At 44.5% G+C, this 27,757-nt stretch overlaps 2 protein-coding genes and 1 long non-coding RNA gene across 4 annotated transcripts in view; 2 read left to right on the top strand and 1 right to left on the bottom strand.

The window, feature by feature from the left end:
* The first annotated feature begins 350 nt into the window (after nucleotides 1-350).
* LOC137895479 (uncharacterized) lies at nucleotides 351-1,024 on the top strand. Its single transcript, XR_011105555.1, has 3 exons — nucleotides 351-496; nucleotides 783-856; nucleotides 931-1,024. It is a non-coding gene; the product is annotated as an uncharacterized lncRNA (long non-coding RNA).
* On the bottom strand, nucleotides 687-3,999 carry mdh1ab (malate dehydrogenase 1Ab, NAD (soluble)). Of its 2 annotated transcripts, XM_068740952.1 has the most exons (8): nucleotides 3,734-3,999; nucleotides 3,204-3,300; nucleotides 2,823-2,998; nucleotides 2,584-2,706; nucleotides 2,081-2,257; nucleotides 1,714-1,827; nucleotides 1,464-1,553; nucleotides 687-1,279 (listed from the first exon to the last, which is right to left on the bottom strand). In XM_068740952.1, exons 2-8 carry the CDS (start codon nucleotides 3,265-3,267, stop codon nucleotides 1,157-1,159), a joined length of 867 nt encoding a protein of 288 aa, XP_068597053.1. In that variant the 5' UTR covers nucleotides 3,268-3,300; nucleotides 3,734-3,999; the 3' UTR covers nucleotides 687-1,156. The 2 variants fall into 2 exon arrangements, with proteins under 2 accessions (XP_068597053.1, XP_068597052.1); XM_068740951.1 differs by having other exon boundaries at nucleotides 3,204-3,999.
* A 1,054-nt stretch (nucleotides 4,000-5,053) lies between these two features.
* wdpcp (WD repeat containing planar cell polarity effector) overlaps nucleotides 5,054-27,757 on the top strand; it is a 43,435-nt gene continuing 20,731 nt past the window's right edge. The window contains exons 1-8 of the mRNA XM_068741646.1: nucleotides 5,054-5,095; nucleotides 14,485-14,569; nucleotides 17,053-17,097; nucleotides 19,333-19,383; nucleotides 20,895-20,965; nucleotides 21,951-22,010; nucleotides 22,471-22,585; nucleotides 25,582-25,718. Of these exons, the coding sequence (XP_068597747.1) occupies nucleotides 5,087-5,095; nucleotides 14,485-14,569; nucleotides 17,053-17,097; nucleotides 19,333-19,383; nucleotides 20,895-20,965; nucleotides 21,951-22,010; nucleotides 22,471-22,585; nucleotides 25,582-25,718 (573 nt within the window). The 5' untranslated portion in view covers nucleotides 5,054-5,086. The remainder of the gene's footprint in view (nucleotides 5,096-14,484; nucleotides 14,570-17,052; nucleotides 17,098-19,332; nucleotides 19,384-20,894; nucleotides 20,966-21,950; nucleotides 22,011-22,470; nucleotides 22,586-25,581; nucleotides 25,719-27,757) is intronic.

The following is a 27,757-nucleotide window of genomic DNA, read 5'->3' as shown; positions in this document are numbered from 1 at the left end:
TACTAGATGCAGCCAACAGGTTTATACCAACTAATATTAGAATGGAAAATGCTCTATTAATGCATTCGCCTCTCTAAATAAATGACGGACAGCTTTTAACCTTCAAGAACACCGCTGAAATATTCATAAAACATTGCATAATCGTGCCAAAACACTCCCGATCCTCGTAGGGCTGGAAGACAAGACAAACCATGGAATACTGCCACCGCCTGGTCAAACTCTGTCATCGCCTTTATCCGCCAGGTTACACATGTAATGCTATCTATTTCTTATTTATTTAAACACGTTTATTGTTCACATGAATAAGACGACATAAGACAACTGAATACTCTTATATCTCATAGCCTGCACACTTGATCCTAACATTCCTGTCTGTCCATAGGTCTGTTCCTGCTAATCCGACGTGGATTTGGGAGGACCTGGGTTCCGTCCCTGCACCCTCTGGTCTGCAGGGTCTCGTACCGCATGCTGCTTTGGATGGAACATTTCCCTACAGGTACAAACCTATCACACGGCTGATTAAAAAACATTTACATCAACTTTATTTTAAGCCTTAGAGCTGGAAATGTACGCAGCATTCATGAAGTTGGGCTGCGGGGAAGGAGCCCTGAGACATAAAGCAGATAATACATAAAAGCATAAATCCACAGACACACAGTTTAAGAGCAGTGATTTATGTGGTCAGATGGCACTGGGAAAAAAAGCCTCAACAAAATCTCACTTGCTTAAATATTGAATTCTTTTTTAACGTTTCAGCTTGAACAGTTTTTTTTACATTCCAGTGTTTCAGGACCTCACAAACGTTGAACTACAGAACACGAGAACTCACTGCTTCACTTACCCCGCCCAGAAAATGGTAAATGTAAAACGGATGGTGACGTGTGTACTTTCAGTACACAGGTGGATTAATCCTTGTGCATTATTGTGCAGCTGCTCTGGATTATGCGTCTGTTTCTACCGAACATTGGTTCAATTCTGGCCAGAAGACATATAGTCTGCATAAAAGGAGCACAAAATGTCAGTGGAAGAGATGATTGGATTTTTATTCATGTTAATTCTAGAATAAAGCGTGGTCTGGTGGAGTATTTGATCACAGGCGTGCATCTGGACTTTTGGGGAGGTCCGATTGCCGTCTTGGTGATTTTGAAGGGTCTAGTCATGCAGCCAGGAAAGCCAGAGCCTCGTCTCTCTCCTCTACAAGCTCTTCAGCAGTCGCCATTATCTTCGACCGGGAAAATTCACTGATGGCCAGCCCGTCTACAATCTTCCAGTCTTTGTCCTGAAGAAACAAGAGGCTTCCATAAGCTCGCACGTTGAACAGTAATTTACAATTTTATTGATGATGGCGCATCTAAAATCCGAACCTCATTTAAAATGTCTCAAGATTGCTAATAATGAGCTGCATTCTAAACTTACTGTAAAAGCAGCAAGAGGGGAGAACACAACGTTTAGGTCAGGCTCACCTTGACGCGGACAGGGAATGAATAAATGAGGTCTTCTGGGACTCCGTAGGAGTTGCCAGAGGAGTAAACGCCCATGGAGATGAAGTCACCCTTTGAAGAAAGACAGACCGAAAAACAGTAAGCACACCGATAACAGCCGATTCCATTGATCGGCGTGCGAAAGAACGCAAAAGAAAACTGCCCGACAGACTAAAAGAATCTCATCAGCGTTGCAGATAAGATTTATTCTAACAGCAGACACGGCGTTCACCTCGGGAGTGCCATTCCAGACGTCCCTCAGGTGGTCACAGATGGCCTTGGCTGCGGACATGGCGCTGGACAGCTTCCTGGCTTTGATGACTGCCGCGCCTCTCTGCTGCACCGTCTGCAGTAAGGCAATAGGGATGTAAACAGAACAGCTGCACGCACGGGTTAGCTTGCGCTGACGTGTTGAGCGGATAGTTTTGCGGGATTTTTAGATACACCCTCAAATGTCCGTCAGTAAATATTTGTAAAATTTTGCTGCAGGTTTTGTGCAAATAAAAGGAGCTGGTAAATTTAGCATTTGAGGAGCAAACAAGGGAGGATCTTAGAAAGGCAAACTGACTGCGTCTCGCGGGCCTGTAGATTTAACTCACCGTGATGAAGTCCTCTTTCAGCCAGGCGTCGTCCTTCACAGCGTTGAAGCAGGGGAGCTCGGTACCGGCGACACCGACCACGCAGTGGTGCACATCCGGGTACTGCGTGGATGAGTGGTTGCCCCAGATGATGACGTTCCTCACATGGGTTGCAGGAACGCCGCAGCGGACCGCCACCTGCAGGCGGAGTGTAAACTACAGTGAATAGAGGTTTGACAATGCTCATTCGTTTTCTCCCTCTTTTTCCGGGTAGTTGCAGGAGCTCATTCTCAGCTCGCTACACCCCGGATGCATCGCCAGGGCACCGCGGAGCCACACAGCGACAGACAACCATTCAGACACACACACTATGGATAATTTGATTTGGGGCAGCCAATAAACGTAAATTTCATGCTTACAGAGGTGGGAGGAACCCGGAGAACCCGGAGAAACCCCACGTGGACACGGGGAGAACATACAAACTCCTCACAGATGTAAAAGTATGATCCCTACTGGAAGCCCACCTGAGAGCGGGCCCTGTTGTGGTCCAGACGAGTGAGGCAGGAGAAGTTCTTTTTGGGGATGGAGGGAGCAGATTTGGCTGCAATCAGACAGTTGGTGTTTGCAGGGTTTCCCACAACCAGCACCTGAGAACACAAAGCGACTCATAAGATCTTAAACAACTTGTAATTATTATTGTAAAAGATTTAAAACAGTTCATTAACAATTTATGTTGACCACACAACTAGTCCCGTGTCATTACCTTTACACTCTTCTTGGCGTACTTCTCCAGTGCCTCTCCTTGGCTCTTGAAGATGCGTACGTTAGCTTTGAGCAGGTCCTTCCTCTCCATGCCCTCCTTCCTGGGCATGGAACCCACCAAAATGGCTACATCCAGATCGCGGAAGGCCACGTCCTCCTGGTCGGTGGGGATGATCTCTGTGGAGAGATGAATTCAATTCACTCATGTCGATGTGTACATACGCTTTCTTTTTCTTTTCTTTTTTTTTCTGAAAATGAAATTCTGAGAGCTGTGCAGTTATATGTAAAACTAAACAGTCGACACAAGTCTACAGTAATGTAAAAACCGATATGTATATAAAAGTCCATGTGACAAAATGGGAAAATAATGCTTTTAAGTTACCTGTCAGAAGTGGGAGGGCACAATCCTGCAGCTCCATGACAACACCAACCAGAACTGGCAACATGGGCGTGATGTCCAAGAGGACCAAGATAATTGGCTAGTCGCAGGAGACGGGAGGAATGGACATACCGGTATTTAAATAAAGCCAAAGTGAAGTTAAATGCACCTCACTCCAAACAACCACGTCTCAAGACATGCCGCCGGCGGACTTTGTAGGTCTGTGGGACAAGCCGAAGGAATAAACATGCAACTCAGTGTGGTCAAAATAGAAAGATAAAATAGATCTCCTTGTGCTAAAGTTTATTTGAGACTTTTTGTCAAAAGATCTATTTCAAGAACAATCTTTGTTCATCACAGGGCAATGCAAGATCTAATCTCTGGGACATCTGGTATTTGAAGTATAAAGCACTATGTAAGTGTTTACTGGGCGTTATTAGTATCCTTTGCATGTCCTGTATTCCGGCCCTCACTCTGCATAATGAATGGAATAAGGAACTTGAGTGTGTTTACGAGACAAAGCCCTTCTGTACCTGATCTTTGCCAAAGACATCTCCCTTGGCAATACTAAACAACAGAGAATAGGCGATCTGCCCAGCAGCACCGGACACCAGAACTCGGATCGGCTCAGACTGGAAGACAAGAAAAAGCAAAGAACACAGTTCTTAGTTAGTACTATCAGAATTGCCTTTACAGAGATCTGGGAGTTTATTCTTGGCAACGGGATTAGATTGTACTCAAACGAGATAGTTCCAAAATAGACTGCCTTGCTTACAGGGCAACGGTTACATAATAAAAACCAGGATGTACTAAGTAATCAATCGCATCTCATTCTTTACTTGCATAAGGAAGTTTATTAAACTTTGTCAGGCGTTCATCGGATCAATCAGAATAACTTGCATGCGATTTTATCTCGAATATACTGATTCATTGGAATCATTGATATACAGTATATGCAACCAGTCCTACTTACCATGTTCACAGCTCACGCTACTAGTATTACTGCACGCTCGAGCCGCACTTATATGGGAACCTACTACGGTGAAGGTACGACCCGCCCTAGTCTGCCTTTGATTGGCTAGTACGTGTTGCAGGGCCTGTTTAACTGGTTGATCCATAAGGCATCCCATAATGTCTATGAAACACCTAGTCTAGTCTAGTCTAGTATTATGGGATGTGTTGTGTCTTTCACCTCTACGGATGGTAGGAATGATGAGGCGGATACTTGAACAAACCTTCCTTTAATGAGGCGCAGCCGGTCACAGAACTACATGTTACATCGGCGCACACAACTAGCTAACATGCCTACGTCATCACGTAACTACGGAACCCAGGCGCGGACCAAATACGTTACAGGATGTCTGTGGGTGTTGTGTAGTACCGTCGCCATAGTAAGATAAGATCCGCGACACCTATTTCACGTCCTCTGTTGATCGCGACACTCGGCATCTATCTGACGGCAAAGAATTGTAGTTTTTCCCGAGAGTTAATGTAGTTCAATATAACAAGTTATATCGCAAATAGTTAAAGAAACGTCGCCATCGGAAAGACCGCAGAAACGTATACGTTTTCTATCGAACATCGCTATTTTTGCTAGCAAGTTAGCATACGGCTGACACATGAGCACTAACGAGCTAGCTGGTTAGCATGTCATTCAAAGTACCGCTTGTTGTTGCGTGGCGACCTGTAGCTAGATTCGGTTAGCATCGTGAGTACAGTTTGCAAGGCGCTTTAGCTTAGCTACTCTTCTCGGTATTGTGCAATTACTAGACGGACATAAAAAATGTCTCGCTTGTCCGTTGAATAAATGTTTTAGCGCTCTGCTAATGTCCAAAAAGCATCCGTATAGGAGAGAGCAAAACTCGGATGATATTTTCGTCACTTGAATGGTCAAGGTAAGTCAATAATGGTTACCTGTCTCATCTCTTTTTGCCTCATTGTCTGTTTTCCTCCAAACTACGTTATTTTAAACACCAGATGTTGCACCTGGCAGGTCTTACTAGAGATGACTGTCCTCTGTTATTATACTGTATTTGAAACAGATTTTTTCTCTCTCATATGTTGCTGTTGGTGACATTAGCATACCTCCTTTATATGTTTCCCCTTTCTTCATTAATAGCCTGAAAATATTTTTTGTATTTGTGGACAACACATCCCTGCAGTCAGATAAACAAATGGTAATCACAGTAAAAGTGTTAACATAAGTATAGCACGTAAGAGGTTATTATGCCTAAACCACTGACTTGTTTCTGAGATTTTCTTTTATTGTGCACCTTGATTATCTCCATCATCCTCTGTAAGGACAGAGCCTAAATTTGGGCTTTTTTCCATCTCTCCGTGTGTTGGTAACAGGGATTCAGAGCTGCTTGAAGGAGCAGAAGCAGAAACGGGCCTCACAGCGTACCAGTAGATAGCAGGTTCATTCATTCATGCGTTGACATAACACAGAAACTCAGCTGATAATATTTACACAATCTTGACTTTTATTCATTATTTACTTCTGTATTCCTATTTGGTTTATGGCATGCCTCTGCCTTCCTGTCCCAGATCAGATGCTGAAGCTTTGGATCAGATTCAGCCTGACTTGTGTTTTGTTTTTCCCCTGCACTGTGAGCCCACATGGCCCCCACTTGTAATCACTTGAAGTAACCATAATAACTCACTAGGTGTCAGTGTAGAGCTGTAGTTAATGTTGTTATTCAGTTTAGCCGAGGTAGCGCTCTCAAACTGCTGTTGATGGATTTTCCAGTTTGCAGAGACACTTGTTGCTGCAGCAGTCGTGTTGCCTGTAAAACTGAGCTCCCGATTGGAAGGCAGTGAGCTCATATTCCAACACTGTGAAACTCATTGATTACACTTTTATGCTTTTGCTTGCTCCTTGCAAGGCTAAGCTATACAACAACAAAAACGGTGTAAAATCCAATGCGCGTTGTCCTCAGATAGTTACAGTCTTTACAGCACTTTATAGGAAGACTTTAAAAAGCTGTTGAAAGATTCTGATGACATAAAAAGAAACGAGCAAAATAGTTGCAACATTTGAGCGCGTTTTAAAATCGCTGAGAAAGAAAGCATCATTCTCAAAGCATTATTTGTCTTGGAGGCACAACATGACAGTTCAGTTTGGAAAATGATTGAAGATATTCTTGCTCTTGAGATGTTGACATCAGATTAGGATTTATACATTGATGAGTGTTTGTTGAGTCTTTCTTAATCCTAACCGATGTGACAGACTTGATACCTGTTGGCATGATTCCTTGTTATCCAAGTGTATGTGACACACGTCTGGCATGTATAACACCTGGCATGAATAAGACACCCTTCATTGACTGTCATTGTCTCTTGAAAGATACTCCCTAAGCTCTGCTTGCACTGCAGAGATCAGAGCCTTTTCCAAACAGCTCTTTGTTGAGCTGAGATATAAAATTCTCGTTTCCAGACTATAGCCTGAAGATCCTTTTTGAAATGTTGCAATTGCAAGGCTTTGGCATTTCTAGAAAAAGGCCTGGGGGGGGGGGGGGGGGGGGGATATTTATGCTTCATGGCTGCCTTAATGCTCCTCGCCACCTCTCTTTCTTGAGTTTCTCCCTCACTTGATAGTCTGTGATTGAACCTGAGAGGGACCCCGTGTCTTTCCAAGTGTTGACTTGGACAACCAAGCAAAGCCCTCAATGGACTACACACCTGATTCTCAGTCGTTCTCTGAGGTAGGTTTTCACTAAATGAGCCTCAAACACCATGTGTCCCTCTCTCTCGCTCCATCCTTCATGCTCAGGTGTTTGCATGGGGAAACGGTCCGTGAAATAGCTTTGATGGAATCAAACAACCATATTAAGACAAATACATATTTCATAGCAGTCGCCGGACTGATTGCCGGGGCGGTGTCTTCGTTTTCTCTGTGAGGGCATTGCCACAAGAGAGCTTCAATGGACGCAGGAGAGACGGAGGATTGCGGCTGGAATGTTTCAGGCAGCGGCCAGAAGATGTCGCCAAACTGTTGATTTTCTACAGTTTATCAACTACTAGCTCACTTGATGAAAACTCTCTGAAGGATGCCCAGAATGCTGCAGCAACAGTGTCGTGGATCCACAGCAGATGGAAGCAGCAGCAACCTCACATCAGAGCGTGTGAAAGTGCTTCATGTTTTTATTTTAATTTTATTTTTTTAGTACAATGAGGCGTGTTGACAAACCCCACCTTGCCCACTCGCACAACCTTTCATTAACTTTAACCCCCTAATCCATCCAGCTGGACCATTTTATGGCAACTCTCTACTGGTGCTGGCGGTCACACCCTTCTGCACAGCCATAAAGCATCGTGGCACAATTGTGGGGTGGGGGGCCACGTAGCAGACGACATTCAGGCTGCTTCCAAGAGGCCGGTTGCCTGCAGGTTACCAGCAACACCGCTTGTCCCTGTTTGTTTGCAGCTACTAAAAGGAAAGAATGTTTTCCCCCACAACATGGCTATGTGGGGATTAAGGCCCATTCTGAGTGGCCCCAGGTCGTGCGGCAGATGTTAGCCAGGATAGCACTGGTTGCTGTGCCGACTGTGAGCTGTTGGGATCGGCCCGCCCAGACGACACTAAGCCTATGTACATGTATGTGTGAGAAAGGGGAGAGATTTTAGCCAGTGAAGGCCCTGTGACAGATGATAAAGAATGGCGTTGGGAAATTTGTCAGTGGTCACAGTCTAGTTCATCTCACACTCGAGATCGGGGGCCGTTGTTTAAGCCCAGAGTCATCCTTGTCCCGTTTGTGGATGGATATTATTACAAGATTAGCCTCATTTATTTCAGATTAGCCTTGTTGATTGATGTACTCGGGCTACATTGCAATATGTACAAACTTAATTATGCGGTTGCAGGCTACAAGGTGTTTTACAAAAGCAACAAATGTAAGATTTTGAATTAACAACAAGATCACTTTTGCTGTGTGAGCAACAACTTTTATCCTCAAATTTGGCTAAAAGTCATAATTCTGCTTGGCACGCAGAGCCTCCGATGAGGATTAGTGAAAATAAGTCTTGGAGACTTTGACATTTTGAATTGGCCAATATAGTGGAAAAAAACGTATGTATAGCCACTGTTGTTGTGATGCATTTCCCTCGGCCTGCAAGCGCAACCATTTAACAATTTTAACTAAAACATAATGAAAAGGGTTCTGAATTGCAGGCGTGGGGTGAGGTTCACAGTCGTTTGATGTGAAAGACGAGCCTGATCGTTCTGCATCAGATGGGTCTAACTGCAGGGTGAAATGTGTTTAAAACACGGGAACCCCCCCCCCCCCCCCAGCCCATCAGGCTGAATGGAAAGAGGATTCAGGGTCTGACAAGACATGACTTGACCCAGCGGTAAAGGCAGAGTCCTGCTATTGTTCTCAAAGAACAGCAGAAATCAGTATTGCAGAATTTCCCTTTTGTGTGTGTGTGTGTGTGAGTGAATAAAATCAAATGGCTTGCACCCTCTAACGATGAGTATTGGGTCAGGATCGGGGTGTTTTCACGCATGGCTGAGTATGTCAGCCAGCTTTTTTGTGCACACATGCTCAATTGATTAATTTCTCACTTTCAGTTGCCTATTTCAAACCTCAGCAGCAGCTTGATTGGCCCCTTACTGCAGGAAATGGTGGCAAAAATATCAATCTCTAGAGTTTAAGAAGAATAAAAATAAAGTGAGCATGAGGAAATGGTCTTAGTGAGTTTTACTAAATGAGTTTAAACAAGCATTCAGCTGTAGAGTCTGCCTTAGTCATTCAATGATAACACATGGTAAAACAGTTCAAAATATACAACCGACTTCATTTAGTCTATCGGTAAATTGTAGGTAGGTTGCTGTGGCGCCAGTTTAAATCTTTAGATTAAGGTCACTGCAGTCCCAAAATAGGAAATGGTTTGATAATACAGAAGTGACTGAGTGTGATAGACGCCTGCCAGGTTAAGGGAAGCGAAGCCCCCTGGGAGCAGACACCAGGAAGGACTTTAATCGTACTTCTAGACAGGGGTTTACCGCAGCAGGAGAGAAGAGCGATGCCACTTGTCCATCTCTGAGGTCACAGGAAAGAGAACAAACTTCTTGGTCTGAGTGTCATCGATGTCTGACCGCTCAACCTGTCAGAGAAGCGAGGAGGCGTCCAGGTGTCATGGCCTCGTCTGGGGGGTGACGGACAGGCTGTGTGAGTGTGTGACGGGAAAATAAGGCCTCTGAGGAGCCCGGCCTGCGTTCGTGGTGACCCTTTGGTGTTTTCAGAATCCATCTCGCTCTGTGCGTCTGACAGTAACTTTAAAGGGCCTCAACTTCCACAGCGCTTGACAGCTGCGATCCCCTGAAAGTACAAATGTGGTTATGCTCGTACCAGTTTTTGTTGGTCTTTGAGCGATTTGTGTCTTCGCTATCTGAACGTAGCCCGAGTTTTTCTGACTAAGCACATCTACTGTTGCTTTTTGTCTCACGCATGTGTCTCACACAAATGATTTGTATGTGTGAGTCTGTATTTCTGTCACACCCGTGTATGTGGTCAGGAGGTGAGGGGCGAACAACGGGGGGGTGGCGAAGAGCTTTAAAGGAGGAAAAAAAATACAACAACATAAACAAAACCTCAGTCGGTGTGTGACATGTCACCTTCGCTGTGACGGGCGACACGCACCGTCAAGGCGCTTAGTCCTGGAGAACCTCTTTGAAGTCGGCTCGGCCCGTTGCGACGCTTCTCCGAAGGTGTTGTCTTTCGTCCCCTCGGGCGTTGCTGTTGGGCTGATGCATCCCGGCTTTTAGCGAAACACTTTCCAGGATTACGACTATTAGCTGAACAGGAGTGACAGGCAAGCAGAGTGGAATCAAAGGTGAACATTTTGTGAGACATCAATCGAACCAGAGCAATGCCGCTATCTTGCTTTTCATGCAATTTGCACAGAAAATGTATTTGTCGTATCCCAACTTGTGTTTTCTTTGCCTTTCCCTGCCTCTCATTACTGCCGTTTGTGCTGCTACTCCAGGCTTTAGGTAAATACCTCTGCTTGAGTCACTAAGCCCCCCCCCCCCCCACTTGACACCTTCCCCCCTCCATTAACTCCTCTAATGACATTTGCACATCTGCTTAGGGGAGGCTCCGCTCACCTCTTTGCTGCACAGTCTTGCTGAAGCTGCGCAATAATATTTAAAAGTCCTCAAGAATTTTGCCGCTGGCTTGATATTTTAAAGTAAACTCATTCATACAGTTATCTCACTCCTTAATAAACCAATAATAATCAAATATTTGGTCTACAATTAGACGTATTCTATTTATAACCACGTCTTTGTGGCAGGGCAATCATTTTTATTTGACTTTTGTGAGGGTGAATGAGTCTTAATAATACCTTCACAACAGTACAGACGGGTTTCGTTCATTGTATGAAAATATTATGAGAAACTAATCGGTGCATAAAAGTTGAACTAGAACAATTATCAGTTGCAGCCCGTTGGACATGTTTATCCAAGAGACGACAGAATGGTATTATTTTCTGTTCTCATTATCAGGGGCTTTATTTTTGCACCCTGATTTTTCGTAATGACGCCAGAAGATCCATCCTCACACATCTGTTCTTTTCAACGTCCTTCAAGAGTTGAACACACACACACACACACACATGCATACGTGCACAAGTGACTGTACCTGTCAACCCCCCCCCGAATAGTATTACCTTTGCCTCATTTCGTTCTGCCCGTCCATCACTTTTGTTCAACTCCTGCCGTCAGCTCAAAGGGCTCCTGCGAGACAATGTTAAGTGTCTGTATGAAAGGCTTCAGCCTGCCGCCTGGCGCCGCTTAGCCCACCCTCCACTCCTATGCCGAAGCTCTCCGTCTTGTTATGTGACAGTTGAGAAGCTGCGCTATGTTCATCTGAGGGACAGAGGACGGAGAACGATTGAGCTAAGCGCCACTCGGGGCCCCCTGGAGGATGCAGCCTTGAGGTATTCTTCGCTTTGGTAATATTTATTCAGTGCTAAAAAAAGACTTTTGTCATTTTTGTTATAGTTTCTAGTTTCCTCTACTGTAATACAAGTAATTGTGTTAACCTCATTTCATACGACTCTTCATCGCCGCCTTTTCAGATTCCTCAATTATGTCCGGAGGTGCGTTTTGGGACGGATGCAACCAAACTGGATGCGGTCAAATATCATTTGCATTGCATTATTTCCATATTCAGGTTTGGATTGCAGATAAAAAATATCACTAAAACCAACTAAATTAGAATAAATGTTGCTAAAATAAGGAGAACAGTCTGCGTCTTCTCGGGTTTTACACTAGTTTAATTGAGACAACTTTTTACCTGTTCTCATTCTTTGTTTTATCCAGTTTTCACATCTTATATTGGTGCTTTTTTTCCCCATAGGCATGTTATTTTGTGCTTTTTGTCCACCTTCCTGTGCTCTGATATGACACTGGAAGCTTGGGGACCTCTTACTTCAGAATATACTGAAGATAAGAGCTGGTGGGAGTCTGTTTGCATGGTTTCGTCCGTATGTAAATGTGTTCCTCAGGCATCAGGAGGTTAAAAGATAGGGTACGCCTCACACTGCATATGTCTTTTATGCATATGTATGTGCCTGTGAACCTCATGAGTTCACATATCAGAGATCAGAGTGTATGCAACGTGGCTCTGACTGAGTGTATTTGCAGAAGAAGTCGGCGACTGCGACTCGATAGGAACTCCAAGGGACCTCAGATTGGTTGATATTTACTCAAGCACGCACAATTACCAACTGTGTGTTCTTCCTGTTCTCCAGGTTTTCCTCCGAGAGCCCAGCTGAGACAAGACAAGGCAGTAGGTTTTTTTTTTTTTATCTCAGAGATGAAACAATAAAAAGTTGAATAAAAACAGAGAGAGGGAGGGAGGGCGAAAATGAGAAACACCGAAATGGCGTCTTTTGAGAGATGACACAAAAAAAGAGGAGAGTAAAATTTGACAGAAAAAGTGGGGGAGCCTGCAGACGGGGTCAGAAAACGTAATGCATTCCTAATAGGAAGTACTTCGGAACAACAGGAAGACGGGGGGGGGGGGGGGGGAAGATAAAAGGCAGGGGACAAGGAGGCAGAGGGACGATAAGTGAATGTACGTGAGAAAAGAAAGTGGCAAACCTGCACAGAGCCAGGTGATGAGAGGATGTGTGTGTGTGTGTGTGTGTGATGCGTAATGAAGCTGTAGGTGTGTATACGGCAAGGCGAGGCTGTGATGCCCTTGTGTCAGTCATCCTTTGGCGATGCTTTATCCCTGTAATTTACCACATCACTCTTCTCTCAGTGGTGTGACCATTCCTCCGTCTGACAGTCGTACCTCTGGTTTGTGTGTCATCGATGGGGGTTAAACCTGTGAGGAAGGCTTCTTGAGATGTCAAACATCATGTCCTGACTTCTGTTCAGCCTGCTTTATTTGCTTCCGGCCACCAAAACTGGACAAAGGTCCCTCCGGGACAGGAAGTGTAGAAATAGCACTGTGGACCGGAGACGCACTGAAGTTTGATGTTTAAGCCTGATGTGGACGCCCACCGAAATGGGACGCGTCTCAAGGATGTGGGGAGGTTCAATGTTAGCGTCTGTTAGCTTAAATAAATGTTGGTTTGAGCTGCAGCTGCTGAGAGCAGAGAGTCAGCGATGGGGCTGTTATCAAGACATCTCAAAGACTTCGATTGTTTCGCGCTCGCACTGAGAACCAGTCGCAAATAAATATTTGCTGAAAGTTCCACCTACGACTGTCTCTCTCTCTCTCTCTCTCTACCGCCTAAGGCACACACTCATACAAACACACTCTGTTGCTCATGTTCCCGTCTGCACACACACACACACACACACATGCCTACACACTAAGTAACCACCCAGAGGGGACGGTGAAAGAGGGGCAGAAAGAGATGCATAGAGCAGAGGAGTCCTATGTTTTCTCTCCCCTGCTTTGATGTTAAAGCAGCCTCTTTACTAGTATATAGACACGGCATAATAACCTAGACCCTCTCCACATCTCACATAGACCTCTGTACTCCCCCCCCCCCCCCCCCCCACAAAGCTCTGCGGGGTGGCGGGTAACCCACAGCAACCCCAAGCAGAAGTCAGAATGAGTGTGGCAGCAGTCCAGGACTTGGGAGGCGTAGTTTGTGTGTGTGTGTGTGTGTGTGTGTGTGTGTGTGTGTGTGTGTGTGTGTGTGTGTGTGTGTGTGTGTGTGTGTGTGTGTGTGTGTGTGTGTGTGTGTGTGTGTGTGTGTGTGTGTGTGTGTGTGTGTGTGTGTGTGTGTGTGTGTGTGTGTGTGTGTGTGTGTGTGTGTGTGTGTGTGTGTGTGTGTGTGTGTGTGTCTGTGTCTGTGTCTGTGTCTGTGTCTGTGTCTGTGTCTGTGTCTGTGTCTGTGTGCTGTACATACATGCAAATGTCTGAGGAGTGTGTGTGCTTTAAAGTGTCTGTCGGTGCTACCTGTCTTCTCAATCGACAGTTATCGTACAACAAATTAAATATGCGACGTCTCGTCTTTCTGACGGCTTCAAACGTTGAGCCATCGTTTTGGAACTGTGACCTAAACGGTGACCTCGCTCTGTGCGGACGGTGAAGCCGATGTCTTCTACGTCTGTTAATCTGCGTTTTCTGTCGCCGCGAAAAACTCAAAATATCACAAAAATGTGTTCACAAATTCACTTAAATGTGCTTAAATGAACCAGATGTGGACGGGATAGAACCTGGAGGTGAACCGATTTGTTTGACATTCGCGACATCAGCAAGCTTTCTGTAAGTAGCTAAAGCTTAATAAAATAAGAGCTTGGACATTTACAGACTGGAGAATACGTTCTGCAGCAGCCAGAGTTGTGTTGTTGTGTTTGCTACCTCATGTCGTAGATATGGAATGCTTCGTGCTTTGTTTTTGCTGTCAGCGCCTGCCTGTCTCTGACGGTTCAAGCGCCGCCGCCCAAAATCCTCGTCAAGTGTCAGTCCTTTAAACGTTTTTGTGGTGAGGATGCACCCAAACAACAACAAACTACTTTCTTCTTGAAACAGTCATACAGGTAGAACAGGTTTAGTTTTACAAACTCTTCTGCAGCTCCACATAAAGTTTTACTGCTTATGCTAATAATTCATCACTGGGGGGGGATATAAAACATGATCAGGTATTAATCACCGGCAGCTGTAAAGGTTCCTGTCTCCGTGAGCTCGTGTGCTTATGAGAGCGCTTTGTTTGACCCTTAAACCTATTTATGTCGTCTCGTTGAGATACGCATCCGTAGTTGTGTTAGCTCTGCTTTTTATTTCTTCTTTCTCTGGCTTGTCCTTCTCTGCAGACTCGGGTTACACTCCTCCATCAGATGGCGTTCTGCCTGGCTGAGCTTCACTTGTGGTCCACCAAGAGCTCACTCCAAGTCAAAGGTATACACTTATCACCGTGTTCAATCTCCCACGCTCTCAATAATTCTCTCTCTGGCTCTTCCTGTCAGCGCTCACTTTGTTTTCACACCTTGTCCCCACGATTCCCCGTATCTGCTTTAACAATCTGACTCTGTCGAGGCCCATTTTCACTTTCCCTTTTCTTTCTGGTCAGTTCTTGCTATCGATCATGCTGTCCTCTTGTTGTGCAATTACAACATCGAGTTGTGTTTGTACATCAGTTTGACGTGTAATTGCCCGGTGCGATGTCAATCAGCACAAGAAAAGAGCGACTATTTTGAGAGCACATACATGTCCATAGAGGAGTTCACCATTAAATGACCTGCTCCCTCTACAAGTCCACATATTTGCCATAGAGACACAAAAATCTTACATAACAAAACAAATATTTTTCTCATTAAACTGATTCTTAAACGCTCAAATGGCATGACTGGAGACGGTATTAGATTCTGTGCATTTTCCCCTGGAGCCTTTAAAGGTCTTAAACAAACATTACATGTATACAGTTCATCTGTAAGAGCGATCAACACATTTGATATTTAATTTCCATAAATCAGTTGTTTTCTTTGCACACTACTTGGAGTAAATATTTTATCAGGCTCCCATGGATCAGTTCCAATAAGTATAATACACGCCTCATTATACCTACATCACCGTCAGACACACACAAAGACATCGTTCAGGACAAATTGGCCACGTTTTACGAGCTACCCTGTTAGCACTGATGCTAAATATAGTCGCGTGAAGCCATGCATAGATCATCATGGCATGGAAAAATCCCAAATATGGATCCCAGCCGTGAAATGCACAGTTATACGTGTGTCCTAATATGTAACACGGGTGAATGCAAATACAAAGACGTAAGTGGCTTTGTTGTTTGTAGACAAGAAAAGAAGAAATGGTTGCAGCGTTTGACATCAGGTTTCTGTTTTTCTGTGTTCAGTGTTGTCGGGTGATGAGGAACACGAACAATTAAAAAAAATCATTTTATCACACTGATTGGGTTAGACAGAAAGCTGACCAATCCACTGCTTCCGTTTGTGTAAGTTTGACTTTTCTGGCAGTCTTTCTGCGTTTTCCCACTCGGCATCTGTCGGTCCATCTCTTCTGGTGGACAGAAATCCTCTGTTTCTCCATTTTCTCGTTTTCCTGCGCCCTTCCGTTCTGTCTTGTCTTTCACAGTCTGCTGAGCTTTAACCGAAGATAGCGTCTTCGTCTTGGTGTGTGTGTGTTTATGTGCGTTCTCAAAGGTACGGCGGGGTGTATATCCGAGGTGACGGTGACATATCCTTATTTGTTTGTTTTTTCCCTCCCATGTGTGTCTTGTGCTATCTCGGAAAAAGCGTGGCTGAATACATCTGAGCGAAGACTCCTGGTCGCTGAAGTGTGACGTGCTCTAACACCACTTTCTTTACATGATATACAGTCGCCTCGAAAACAAAAATACAGGTTTACAGAAGCAGCACCTTCTGTGTGACGCTACGAAACAAATATTTCCCATGTGGTTTTGTGTTTTGCATGCCTTAATCGCGTTTGTGTCGCCGTACACCTCAACAAACCCTGAGTGTCACAATTGTGTTGTAACCAATTTTCATCAATTCAATGTGTTGAATGATCTAAAATTCTCTAAAATGCTCTGATCTACAGAATTAGACATTGGAAGTGACTCTTAACATTCTCAGTTTCATTCATTCATTTAATTTAGGTTTGAGTATTTTCATACTCATGTTTTAAGAACAATTTAGTCGCTGATAAAGCAGAGTATCGGGTCGGCACTGGCACATCCTCAAGGTTATAGTCGCACTCTCCTGTCAGAAGTGAAATAGTGACATGAAGCCATTGCTAATGGTGCTCCGTTTGTGTGTCTGCCATCAGCTCTCCTGCTGTATTAGTGTGGCCTGGCCTCGGGAGCAGCAGCAGCTGCAGCAACAGTAGTGGCGCGATAAAGAAACGATGTGTTGTGCAATCTGAGTCTCGCTGCTTAAGGTTTTGAGCCTGCAGGAGTAAGACGGGATAAAAAGGCCTGGCTCAGCAAGTTGTGTGTGTGTATGTGTGTGTTTGTGTGTTTGTGCCAGTTGCCTGCCATGTGCATGTTGGCCGTTTTTGTGTCTTGACGGTCGAGTCTGCTTTTAAATGTACATCTATGTTCCATGTTTGTAAATCAGAGTCTCTCCCTCAGGTGGGATTGGTTAATGCACACTGCTGTCTTTATTAATACCCCTCTGCCCCCTCCCCAGTTACATTTGTGCTCGGACCCCACAGCCCATCCCCACCTACCCCTCCCTCTCTGGGCCTTATCTCCGCTCAAACCCTGGTGCTGGCAGACGGGACGGCCCGTGGCTGATAGCGATTGTTTATCCCAAGGTGCAAAATTGCTGATCTGTCTTCTGCTTTTCCCTGACAGCTAGATGTTCATCTCGCTCTCTCTCTCTCCCCCCCCCCCCCCTCTCTGTCTTGCCCCACAGATACAGATATTGGCACCTATCAGTACTACGATAAAGGAGAGCCAGGTAAATAGTGTTTATATTGGAGGTCTGTTTGTGTTTAAGATAAGTTGCATTTGTCTTGTTTTTAGAAACCACGTGATTTTCCTTGTGTATGAAGAAGGGCTTTTTCATCCCTCCCACATCACATAAGCCATGAAAGCAGACACACAAATTATCATCTTATGTGTTTCAATGCCTTCATGACCCTTACCCGCGCACACACTTGTCCACGCACAGGCTATTAGTTTGTAAGATTGACACCCTAAAACCTTCTACATACATGCAGTGCACAGACACACGCAGGTTATTGGCTGGTGGTTCTATCTCTTACACTCTCTGTGTTCCTGTTGACCCGGGGTCCTGCCACGCAGCGATAGGAAAACTAAACTGTTGACTTTCTCCCATATCACATAGCAAGAGGCCCCATGCAGTCCAGCCTCATATCGCCTCAGGTCAGGAGGCTCCGGTCGCTTCCACACGGTCCTAGCATTCCAGGATCAAGCTGTAGCTTTCTTTTTTTTTATGAGAATATATTCATATTGTGATGATTGTGATTAAAAATATTCATATTTTTAATCACAATCATTAATAATAATATGGACTGCAACGATTTTGTATTTTTTTTTTGGCTTGGTAACCAGATTTAAGTCCCTCCATTTACTTCATTAAATCAGGATATTTTGTTATAGATTGTTCCTTTTATGTACTTCCCTGAACATACAGGTTAAACCTTATTAAACAGTATTTATTTGTTTATTTAGGCCTACATGGTATCATATCTCAATATTTCTAAAACCAAACGCTATCAAAACAGTTAAAATATCACAATGTTATCACAAAGAAATTCTGAAATTTGTATATAGATTTTTGGTCCATAGGTTTAAACGTAATGTAAGTGTACACTTCTGTCCTTTCTCATCTTATGTACAGTATGCCTCTCTCCGTCTCATCATACACTTCTCTCCCTTCTCTCTCATCTGAGAAGCCGCCTCCTCTTTCATCCCAATCTTCAGTAGGGAGATGATGCTCTTGCTCCAAATCCTTTCATTTGGAGGATTACTAAAGTGTAGCTTGATATCAGCATGGAGGACGTAGGGAGGCGGCGGCGGTGGGGGCAGACTCACTATCCAAAAGTATCACAACATTTTCACACGGGTTTAATCCTAGTAAAGGTAATGATATAGTGGCATACAGTCAAAAATTCAATATTAAATTCAGTTTGATATTTTGTAGGCATTCATCTTTAACAATTGGGGGAAAAAATGTGTTTGCTGAGCCAGGCTGTGAAGAAAAATACATTTCAACACAATATCGCACCTCAATAATTAGTCAGTGAATTAACAGTGTGCTAATGAGGTTGTGGTTTTCCAGTCTTCTTCAGCTTAGCACGATGCTCAATTTGAAACGTCTAAATCCACGAGGGAAGCTAGCTGAAGTGGATGATAAAGTTGTGTAGGCTTAATGCATGACACCATGTGACTGATAAGTACCAATCCCAGTGTGTCCTCTGGTTCTCAGTCAGGTCATGTTGTGGTGTAGCAATGAGCATCCTCTCTAGCTCCACTCGCTCATCCGGGTGTAGTCACAACAAACAAGCGAATCTTTATTACACGGTTCATTAAACTTGTGCGGTTTAATGCACCTGTCTTCATGGCGGTAATGTTTCTCAGCTTCTGTTTTTAGTTTTTTAATTTTTATTTATTTATTTATTATTACTCAATGTTTCTATTATTGTTTTTCCTGTTTGTATCGATGAGGTTAGGCTGGAAAACAGAAAGACCTTTACGTTTAACGCAATATAGTGTTACAGCTCCACCATCATGAAGTTGTGGTTCCACATGTGCCCACTAGAGGTAGACCCAGGCCCATTGGAGCAGCTCTGGGGGTCCCACGCAGCCCCCCCACCTCCCTACTCTCCATCCGCCCAGCCCAATCTTCCCCACCCAAGCCCGGAGCAGGTGCCCATGTCTGGGCCTGCCTGGCCCCTCACCCCCTTATCTGATTAATGCTGCTAATCCTGGAGGAGTTCCTGCCTGCCAGAGAGGACGGCCACCAGACCAGCCACTTTCTTGCACTCGGTGACCGAACCAGGAGGCACTTTAATGGGTGCACCTTTACAAGGTCTCCTGGAGCTGACAGGGTTCCAGCTTGGTTTTCTGTTCCGTGTTATTTACTTCATGGGGGGGGGGGTCATAATTATTTATGTTAATAGACTGTTTACAGTATACTACCAATCAACCTGTGTGTTTTGTTCTTCAGCCCATCCCCACGAACATCACTATTACGATGAGAAAAAAGCATTCTCTGAAGGTGAGTTTATAACAGTCAGACTGGGGTTGGTTTGCGGTGGGAGGGGGGTTATCTTCCAGTCCTAGATGTTGCCCTCATCAGGGAATATCTTTCAGAAATGACTGTCCCAGTCTTTGAGCTGTCCTACTTCCTGTTTAGTCTCCGCCCAGCCCTCTTTTCCCTTCGTTCTGCCTTTCACCTTCACATTAGTAGAACACAAACGCCCTTATCAGAAGACGAACACACCCTCCCTTCCCTACTCTCTCCCCATGACCTCACCCTTCACACGCTCATTTGCATGTGTCTGTTTACATCCTTTTCCCACTCGCGCTCAAAAGGATCCCATTCCTCAACGGTTCCTTTCTGCGGTGATGAAAAGGGAGACTTTAAAACGGCAGTTCTTCCTGTTTTTGCCCTCCCATTGAACTTCAGGCATGTGCATGGACAGGAGCAGATACACAAATTAAATTGGTGTTTTTCCCCCTGTTCTCCTTTAACTGCTAGAGATGGATGGAAGAATGGAGGTCTGGTAAATTAAAACGAAGAGTTGGCGATTGTTGAGCGATGTCCCGCTAACTGTGAGGTAGCAGGGAGATAACTCGAGCACTATAATTCCTCACAATTAAATGTGTTCTTCTCCTCAAGGACCAGTTTGAGTGTTTTTGAAGTGACATATTTTCACTCATTTAGTGCAGCCGAATCAATCTATAAGCAGCAGATTTCAGCCTTTTGCTGCTTTGGGGATATTGTAATCAGAAATATAAAACTTGGAACAGTGTTGCATCAATATAGTTTCTGCGTTGCAATTATTGGTTTCACATTGGGTTTAAAACATGAAAGCCAATCATTGATATTGCAATGTTCTTCAGGGAACCTTAAAGTGTCCTTTTGTAAATTCTCATTTATGTTTTTACTGTTCTTTACATGTGGATGCCATCAGCCATAAAATAGTCCTTTACTGGAAATATTTTAAGAATGAACTGAAGCAACTCAAATTTCAAAGTGATCCAGAATCCAAGATCTCTTGTGGATCATTATCAAAATTTAGTCAACTGTTTCATCAAGATCCGTCCATAACCTTTTGAGTTAGTTTGCTAACACAGACAGACAGACTGACAAACAAACCAATGCCTTGGTGGAGGTAATAATCTGGCACTGAGCACAAGCTGAATGCCAAATAATAAACTAAATACTTTTCGGTAAGAACGGAAGTCCTAATATTGAATGGAATAATTATGTCATAGAACTGATTGCAATTAGCAAAAAATCTTTTAAATTTCATGGGTCACCATTGCATTTTGGGATACCTGCTTCATGTGCCAGCGTATCTGTTTTCCCGCTGACCATCTTGTCACCACCCTTCATGCCTCTATTCATACTGAGATCTCAGCTCAGATATAAAGTTCAACCCTTTCAGACTTTCATTCTTCCAGACTCCCATGAGGACCTTTTTAAAAACGTATTTCCCCTCTGCCTACATTTAAAACTTTGTCACATGATCTTGAGATTCTTCTCATGTTTTTGCGCCGCAGCTCGAGGCTATTCGTGGACCCCCAACAACCGCCGTCCAGAGAAGCTACGCGATTCGTTGAAAGAGTTGGAGGTACCCACCTCCTCTGTTAAACCTCCCTTCGCCACCCCTCTTGGCATCCCCCCCCCTTCTTCTTCCTCCCTCTGGGGAATTTCAGAGTTTTCCCTTTCCAAAACGGTCGATTGATTAACAAATAGGGGCATTCTCTCCCCATTCGCCCTCTCCCTGTTGTTCCAGTTTGCTCTCCTCTATCCCTCTCCTCTCTCATCACCTCTCTTTCGGCCAAGCTCTGTCATCGAGGGGGATATTTGAGGGGATCAGGGAACTGCAGGCTAACCCCTCATCCCTTCTCCACCTCCCTCCTTCCCTTCCTCTATCTCTTCCTCCTCCTACCCTTCCTCTCTGCTCATTCATCCCCCTCTTCCTCCGCCTCGCACCCCCCCCCCCCCCTCCCCTCTGTACTTGTGGCAGCACAGACCGAGCTTTGTTTCGCGGAACCTGTCTGTGGCTGTTACGCACACATGCACGCACACCCCCCACCACCACCTCCCTCCTCTCACCCGTAACCATCTTCTGAAACTAGAAACACTCCGTCTCACCTCCACACCCTACCCTCCTCCGCCAGCCCACTCTCCTCCCATCCAATCACCCCAGCTGGGTTCGGAATGTGGCTGGAATAATTACACACACACACAGATGTACACAACCAGTCCTTACCTGCATCCTCTTTCAACTCTCTCCCACTCCATGAGTAGGAAACTGCTGTAGTGCACCCCCCACCCCCCCACCCCCCACAGCCCCATTGTGACAAGTGTACCCCATACCACCATGGCAATTAATGCAGTGGCAATAGAGCAAGATGGAAAATCGCTGAATCATAGTTTTAAATTTTAGTCCATCCAACTTTTGCTGAAACGCAGCTGCGATGTCAATCTGCCGTCAGAAATAGGACAAATGGCATCAAGGTTTCGTTGAGCCTTCATTCAGCATCAGAACTGCATGAGGTCCGTGTTCCTCCATTGTTCTCTCTGTATTTCTGTTTCTTCTGTTCATTCAGGAACTGTTGCAGACGAACACCTGCGTCCGCACCAGATGGAGGAAAAAGAATTGCTGCCAGGTACACACCCTCCTCTGCCCCCCACCTACTGAGCACATTTAGTACACCTACGCCTCTTTTCAGGGTCAGATTGTGGCAGGAGCTCAGACCAGGCCGAAGAAAAGGAGCTTCTCTTGACTGTAATACTGTAATTCAGGTCATTTCAAGAAAACAGAGAACACCTTGAGTGACATCACTCTAAGTAAATAACACTTTTTGATCCTTTAAGGCCATGTTTAAAAACCTAATAGGACTTATTTGGTAATTAAATGGTGACGTCACCAAGAAATACAAGTGCAAAACGAGTGATTGGACCACTGGCTTTCCGATTAGCGGAATGAATCGGCATCAGTTTAATGATAACCTTACGACTTTGAAGGTAGACATTAGTAATGTAACAGTGGTTTTCAGTGGTTCATCAGTGTGTGTGTGTGTGTGTGTGTGTGTGTGTGTGTGTGTGTGTGTGTGTGGTACCTTCCAGGTGATGCTGAGCAGTGGAGTACTGGTGACTCTACTATTAAATGGACCCCAACTCGAACAAGTGTGTGTTGATCGCACATTAGTGGGCCGACTACCGGCCAACACCGTGACTGATGGTTGGTTACACACATACACACACATACACACACACGCACACACACACACATGCGTATATTATATGTGTATATGCGTCGTATGCGTTTGATTGGCTTCGGTGACTTTGAAGCTGCTGATGCTAATCAGATCTGTTGCATAATTATCACGCGCATCATGACAGCAAAATCTGCTTTCACTTCAACTGTTGGGATTATTGATTTCAATCAATGACATCATTGTTTTACACTGTATGTGATTTAAATCGAGGTTTGTTGTGGCTTAAGCAGATTTAAAGGTTGTATCCTCAGTGTGGCTGTACGATCTCTCTCTCTGCTCACAGCCCCAACGCACACTCACATGCACACACACAAACATCCACCGCGCTCTCGCCAACACTCTTTCAAACCCTCACCGACTCACACAAAACAGGTGCCACAGGTGAGGGAGGCGACTTTGCCAGCTAATTGCAGGCAAATCCTTTTGTGCTGTGTGTGTCCGGGGGCCTTCCCTTAAGAGCATCCATCAGTGTTTTTGCTCCATTGTGCGTTCCTCCAGGGACGACCCCCCCCACTCACTCACTCACACACACACACACACACACACACACACACACAGAGCTTTCTCACTCTGTAGACCTGGCAGGAGAGAATTGTGCCCGTGTCCACGGTCGCTCAATCTGCTAATTATTTCTTTATTTCTGTATCAATTATTTGTTCATAACACCTCCGTGCTTCCGTCCAGAGTCTCAGGACACTTGATAAAGCCCCCCCCCCCCACACACACACACACTCACGCACTTTTGTTTGCAACCAGCCGCACAGATTTGTTTTTATATAAAAGAACATGCACTTACTGTATCTCCACAAATATTGATAACACAGAATGGCACATCCTGACGCACACACTCAAATTGACACACAGGTACACATACAAACCCACTCACCTCCCACTGGGTTCCTTTCAAAACCTCAGAGGCACTAATTATTAGAGTAATAGTTGTGAGAGGGTGGGTTCCGGTGTGTGTGTGTGTGTCGGGGGGGGGGGGGTTAAATTAACAGGACATTTCCAGCAGATCACACCTTTTGAACACATTTACAATTTAACAGTTGGTAAAAGGGTCGTATTTGAATTGTTCTCTATACGCTCACTGCAATGTCAAATATATATAATTAAAGGACAGAATAATAATTTTTGTTCCAAATTAATCTCCAACATATTTGAGAAGCTAATATTTGCCGGACTGGAGTATAATTTTGTTATCGGTTAATTGAGGAATCCATTCAGCTCGTGTGAAATTGTGGTGAAAGAAAGTTTGAAAGCAAATTCTTTATTTTCAGATTATCTGAATTTTAATGCTGAATAAAATATTTCTCTGACTTGCGTAAATTCAGTTCTATGTGTGCACATTCACCTCTGTGAGACAACAACGCAACATTTTTTTGTTTTCGGAAGCGATGAATCTCTTCTAAACTTTGCATCGTCGATGCCACCAACCCTCCCGGTCTCCGCTGTGAGCTGTGATTGCATCAGGCACGGCAGCAGATTACATATATTTTACGCCATCAAAGTATTACTGCCTTCTTCTGGCCGCCGACTCGGCCAAGCTGTGCATATGCGCCGCGATTTAGCATTCTTAAGTGATTTTTCATAGCTGGTTTCATTTACGTGTGTTTAAATGTGCTTTGGTTAAGCCCATTGCCCTCTTATGTCAACATGCTGCTGAGGAGATGGCATTAAAAGGATTTAGAATTGTGTGTGTGTGTGTGCTTTTGTGTTTAGTTGTGTGTTTCTACATCTGTGAAAAAAGTGTGCTGACTTGGTTTGTGTGCACACATATGAAAACATACAAAACTATGTGTTATTGAGGGTGAATAACTACAGTTATACTGTATACTATATACTACGACTGTATTTCTATTGATGGACGTGTGTGTGTGTGTGTGTATGTGGGGGGGCGGGTCATGAAGGTCTGACTCGTAATGCCAAATCAGCCACCTGGTCCCAGATTGGGCCACAGCCTGGTTTCATATCCCCTTCTGTCATGAATGGGATTAAACGTAATCCCGTTTATAGACACCCATAGAGATCAATACTAAACTGCATTTAACTTGATTTGTCTGTAATCTATTACAAAGATGCTTACTACTGCATTAACCGTAATTGCAGGGAGGTAAGGCAGCATTAGCGGCTCCAGTTTGTAATGTTTTAAACCTTTCTAATGTGTCACTTAACTTCAACATGGAGAAATCTCACTCATTTGACCTGATTTAAAATTCTGCCCCCCCCCCTACTATTTTACTTCCCCTCGTGAATATTTGCATAGTAATTTGAAATTTCCACACAACGGGGTAATTTGAAGTGTAATCACACCAACACCAGCATGTTTTATAAATAAACACATGGCGTGGTTAATTGGCGGTTAGATTTCTAAATCTCGGAGTGCAGCCTTACTTGTTCAGCTCAAAGCAGGATATATCTGAGAGACATGTGTAAACCCCCCCTCCCTCCCGCCCTCCCCCTCCATTTAATTGGTTTCATAAACAGATTAATTTGAGGGAGAGGGGGTCTTAATTGCTAATCAGTGTTTCCATACGGCTTCTGAAGAGTTGGATCAAGAATGTTCTTCTACTGGGAAAAAAAAAAAAAAAGGCCTCGGAGCCTGACAGGGAAAGAGGAGTAAAAAGATGCAAACAATACAGGAAGCAGAGGAAAGGAAGAGAGATGATGCACAGAGGTGGTGTGATAAAGGGGGGGGGGGGGGGGGCGCAGGAAGGAGAAGAGAGAAACGTCATTCCATCCAGACTAAGCAAAACTAAGTTGTGCAGCAACTGTGGACGTTCTGGTCTAAATTCTTTAGACCGGAATTTAGAACATTTAAAACATGAGTGCAGCAGTTTACTGTGTGTGTTGATTATTTTGTCACACGAGAAGACGCCTCGTCACGATATAGCCGCTTTGTTTTTGTTTTTGTTTTGAGTCACGCGTTCACTGACCGGTGTGGCGATGTCGTTCCCAGCGGTGCTCTGTGATAGGCTGATTCTGCTGTCCTTCCTGGAGCAGAGCCAAATGGCTGCAGTCTACCTTAACCAAAAGAACCAGGACTCCCCAGAGGCTGGCAGGAGAACAGACAAACTCTCTCCCGCCGAAATCAAGGTACAGCAAGACACACTGAGTGCGTGCGTGTGTGTGTGTGTGTGTGTTTACGTTTGTGTTTGTAGGAAAGAGGGAAGAAGAAAGCAACCGTGTGTTTCATCCTCGTTCTACTCTTTATTTATCCTACCTGATGACCTTCATCTCCAAGTGTGTTTATAAAGTGCAGGAAGTAGATCCCAAAGAAGGACTTTCTCTAATACATTTTATATTGATGTGATTTGGCTTCATATAAATTAATTGATTTGAACCAAAGTGAACTTTTGCTGCTTTGAATTTAGGCAGGATGTTATTGCATCTGGCCTGATGCGGTTCATCCTTGTTTCTCTCTGCAGGTGTAAGTAGCGGGTCTGATTGTGTTGCTCCATGCTCCCCTTCCCCAACAGAAAACTCCACTGTTTCCTCCTTCACTAGCTGGCTAACTGCTAAAGCTAACATTATCATAGCACTGACAGGCCCTTTTGTTAGCGTGCGTGTGTGAATGTGTGTGCGTGAGTGTCGGTGTGTATAAAAGCAATCGTTCCTGCCATTCGTCTGTTTCCAGAAGCAGTGTCCTGATAAGACACCCCCCCCCCCACCCCCCCTCCGCCGCCACCTCATATTGTACACTCCACACCTCTGTCAATATATGTGGATGCAACCTACACACACGTGCACATGCACAACCACATAGACATTGCCTTGGTCCAGTGGGCTAAGCTGGGGAAGGGAAAGTGAGGGGGGGTAAACTAATCCGGCACACAGAAAGTGGTTTTTGATTATTGCTGACCAGCAAATGGCAGCAGAAAAAAGACTAGTAAAGGGAGAGATGGTTACGATGGAGGGACATGCGGAGCGGAGCGATAGTGTTATTAACCTTGGTGATTTTCAGATTTTTTTCTCATTCATTCTTCTTTTTTATTTCTAATCTGTCAGTGATCTACCATTCAGATGTTTGCAGCAACTCTTTTCTCCCCTTTATCATCAGATTTACTTCAATCGATTTCTTTTGCCTCTGTATTTTTTGTGTCTGAATCAAATATCCTTCCCAAGGGAGCAAGAGAGGGGCAGACATGGACCACTGAACCTCAAATCAGCTCGGGTCATGCGGCGGCAGCTTGTTGATTGACTAATGTCTGCATGTTTCTTCTTTGTCTTCTTTCTTTACCAATTTCTTTGTTAAATTTATGTTGTTTTTTTCTGTACAAAAATTAATTTCTGGAAAGTTTCCTGTCTTCCTGATTTTACAGCAGGCCAGATGCTCTCTGCACCATGACGGCAGTCTGATAGATCTGTGTGTGTGTGTATGTGTGTGTGTGTTCTAATTTGGTGCGTGTTAACCGCTGACTCTGGTTAGTGGTTACTGGGTTAGCAAGTGTGACTGAACCGGTGTGTGTCTGTGTGAAGGCACACTCCAATCTCACCTGCTGTAATGCACTTCTGGATGGAGCCCACTTTGTTTAATGGGGTGCATGTTTTTATACACACTTTTTACATCAGCACCTCCATAAGTATGCACATGTTTATGTGTGTGCACGTGCATGCATTCGTGTGTGTGTGTGTGTGTGTTTCTACATGATTGTGTGTGATACTCCCAACCTCCCTCATTTGCCCCAAGCACCACGAGAGCTCATTACTGGGCCTCTCTTTGTTATGGCCCGTAGAGCATGGCGGACCTTCCCAAAAAATATGCACATCACTAAAACAACAAGCCCAACAGAACAAACACACATTAGTGATGGAAGATAAAAACAAGCTTAGACATCAACAAAAACAGAAGGGGGGGAAGGACACAGGAGTGATATTTGGGGCTACAGATGTTTACATTTCAGAGCCCACAGGTGTTGAAGGAGTTCGGTTGATGAATGGATTACAACGATGCTCTCGGATCACTTTATACGGCACCAAGACAAGAACGGGCAAACGGAACCACGAGGAGCCGACACGAATCTGGGAATAAACTAGACATGAGGCTAGAAAGAAGAGATGATGGAGCTGAGGAAGTCAACATCTCTGCGTTGTTTGGACAGACTGGAGAATGTTAACCCGAGATTACAAGTTAG

This window comes from Brachionichthys hirsutus, chromosome 7 (genome assembly GCF_040956055.1).
Source record: "Brachionichthys hirsutus isolate HB-005 chromosome 7, CSIRO-AGI_Bhir_v1, whole genome shotgun sequence".
Classification (NCBI taxonomy): domain Eukaryota; kingdom Metazoa; phylum Chordata; class Actinopteri; order Lophiiformes; family Brachionichthyidae; genus Brachionichthys; species Brachionichthys hirsutus.
This window is presented reverse-complemented; position numbering and strand designations above follow the sequence as displayed.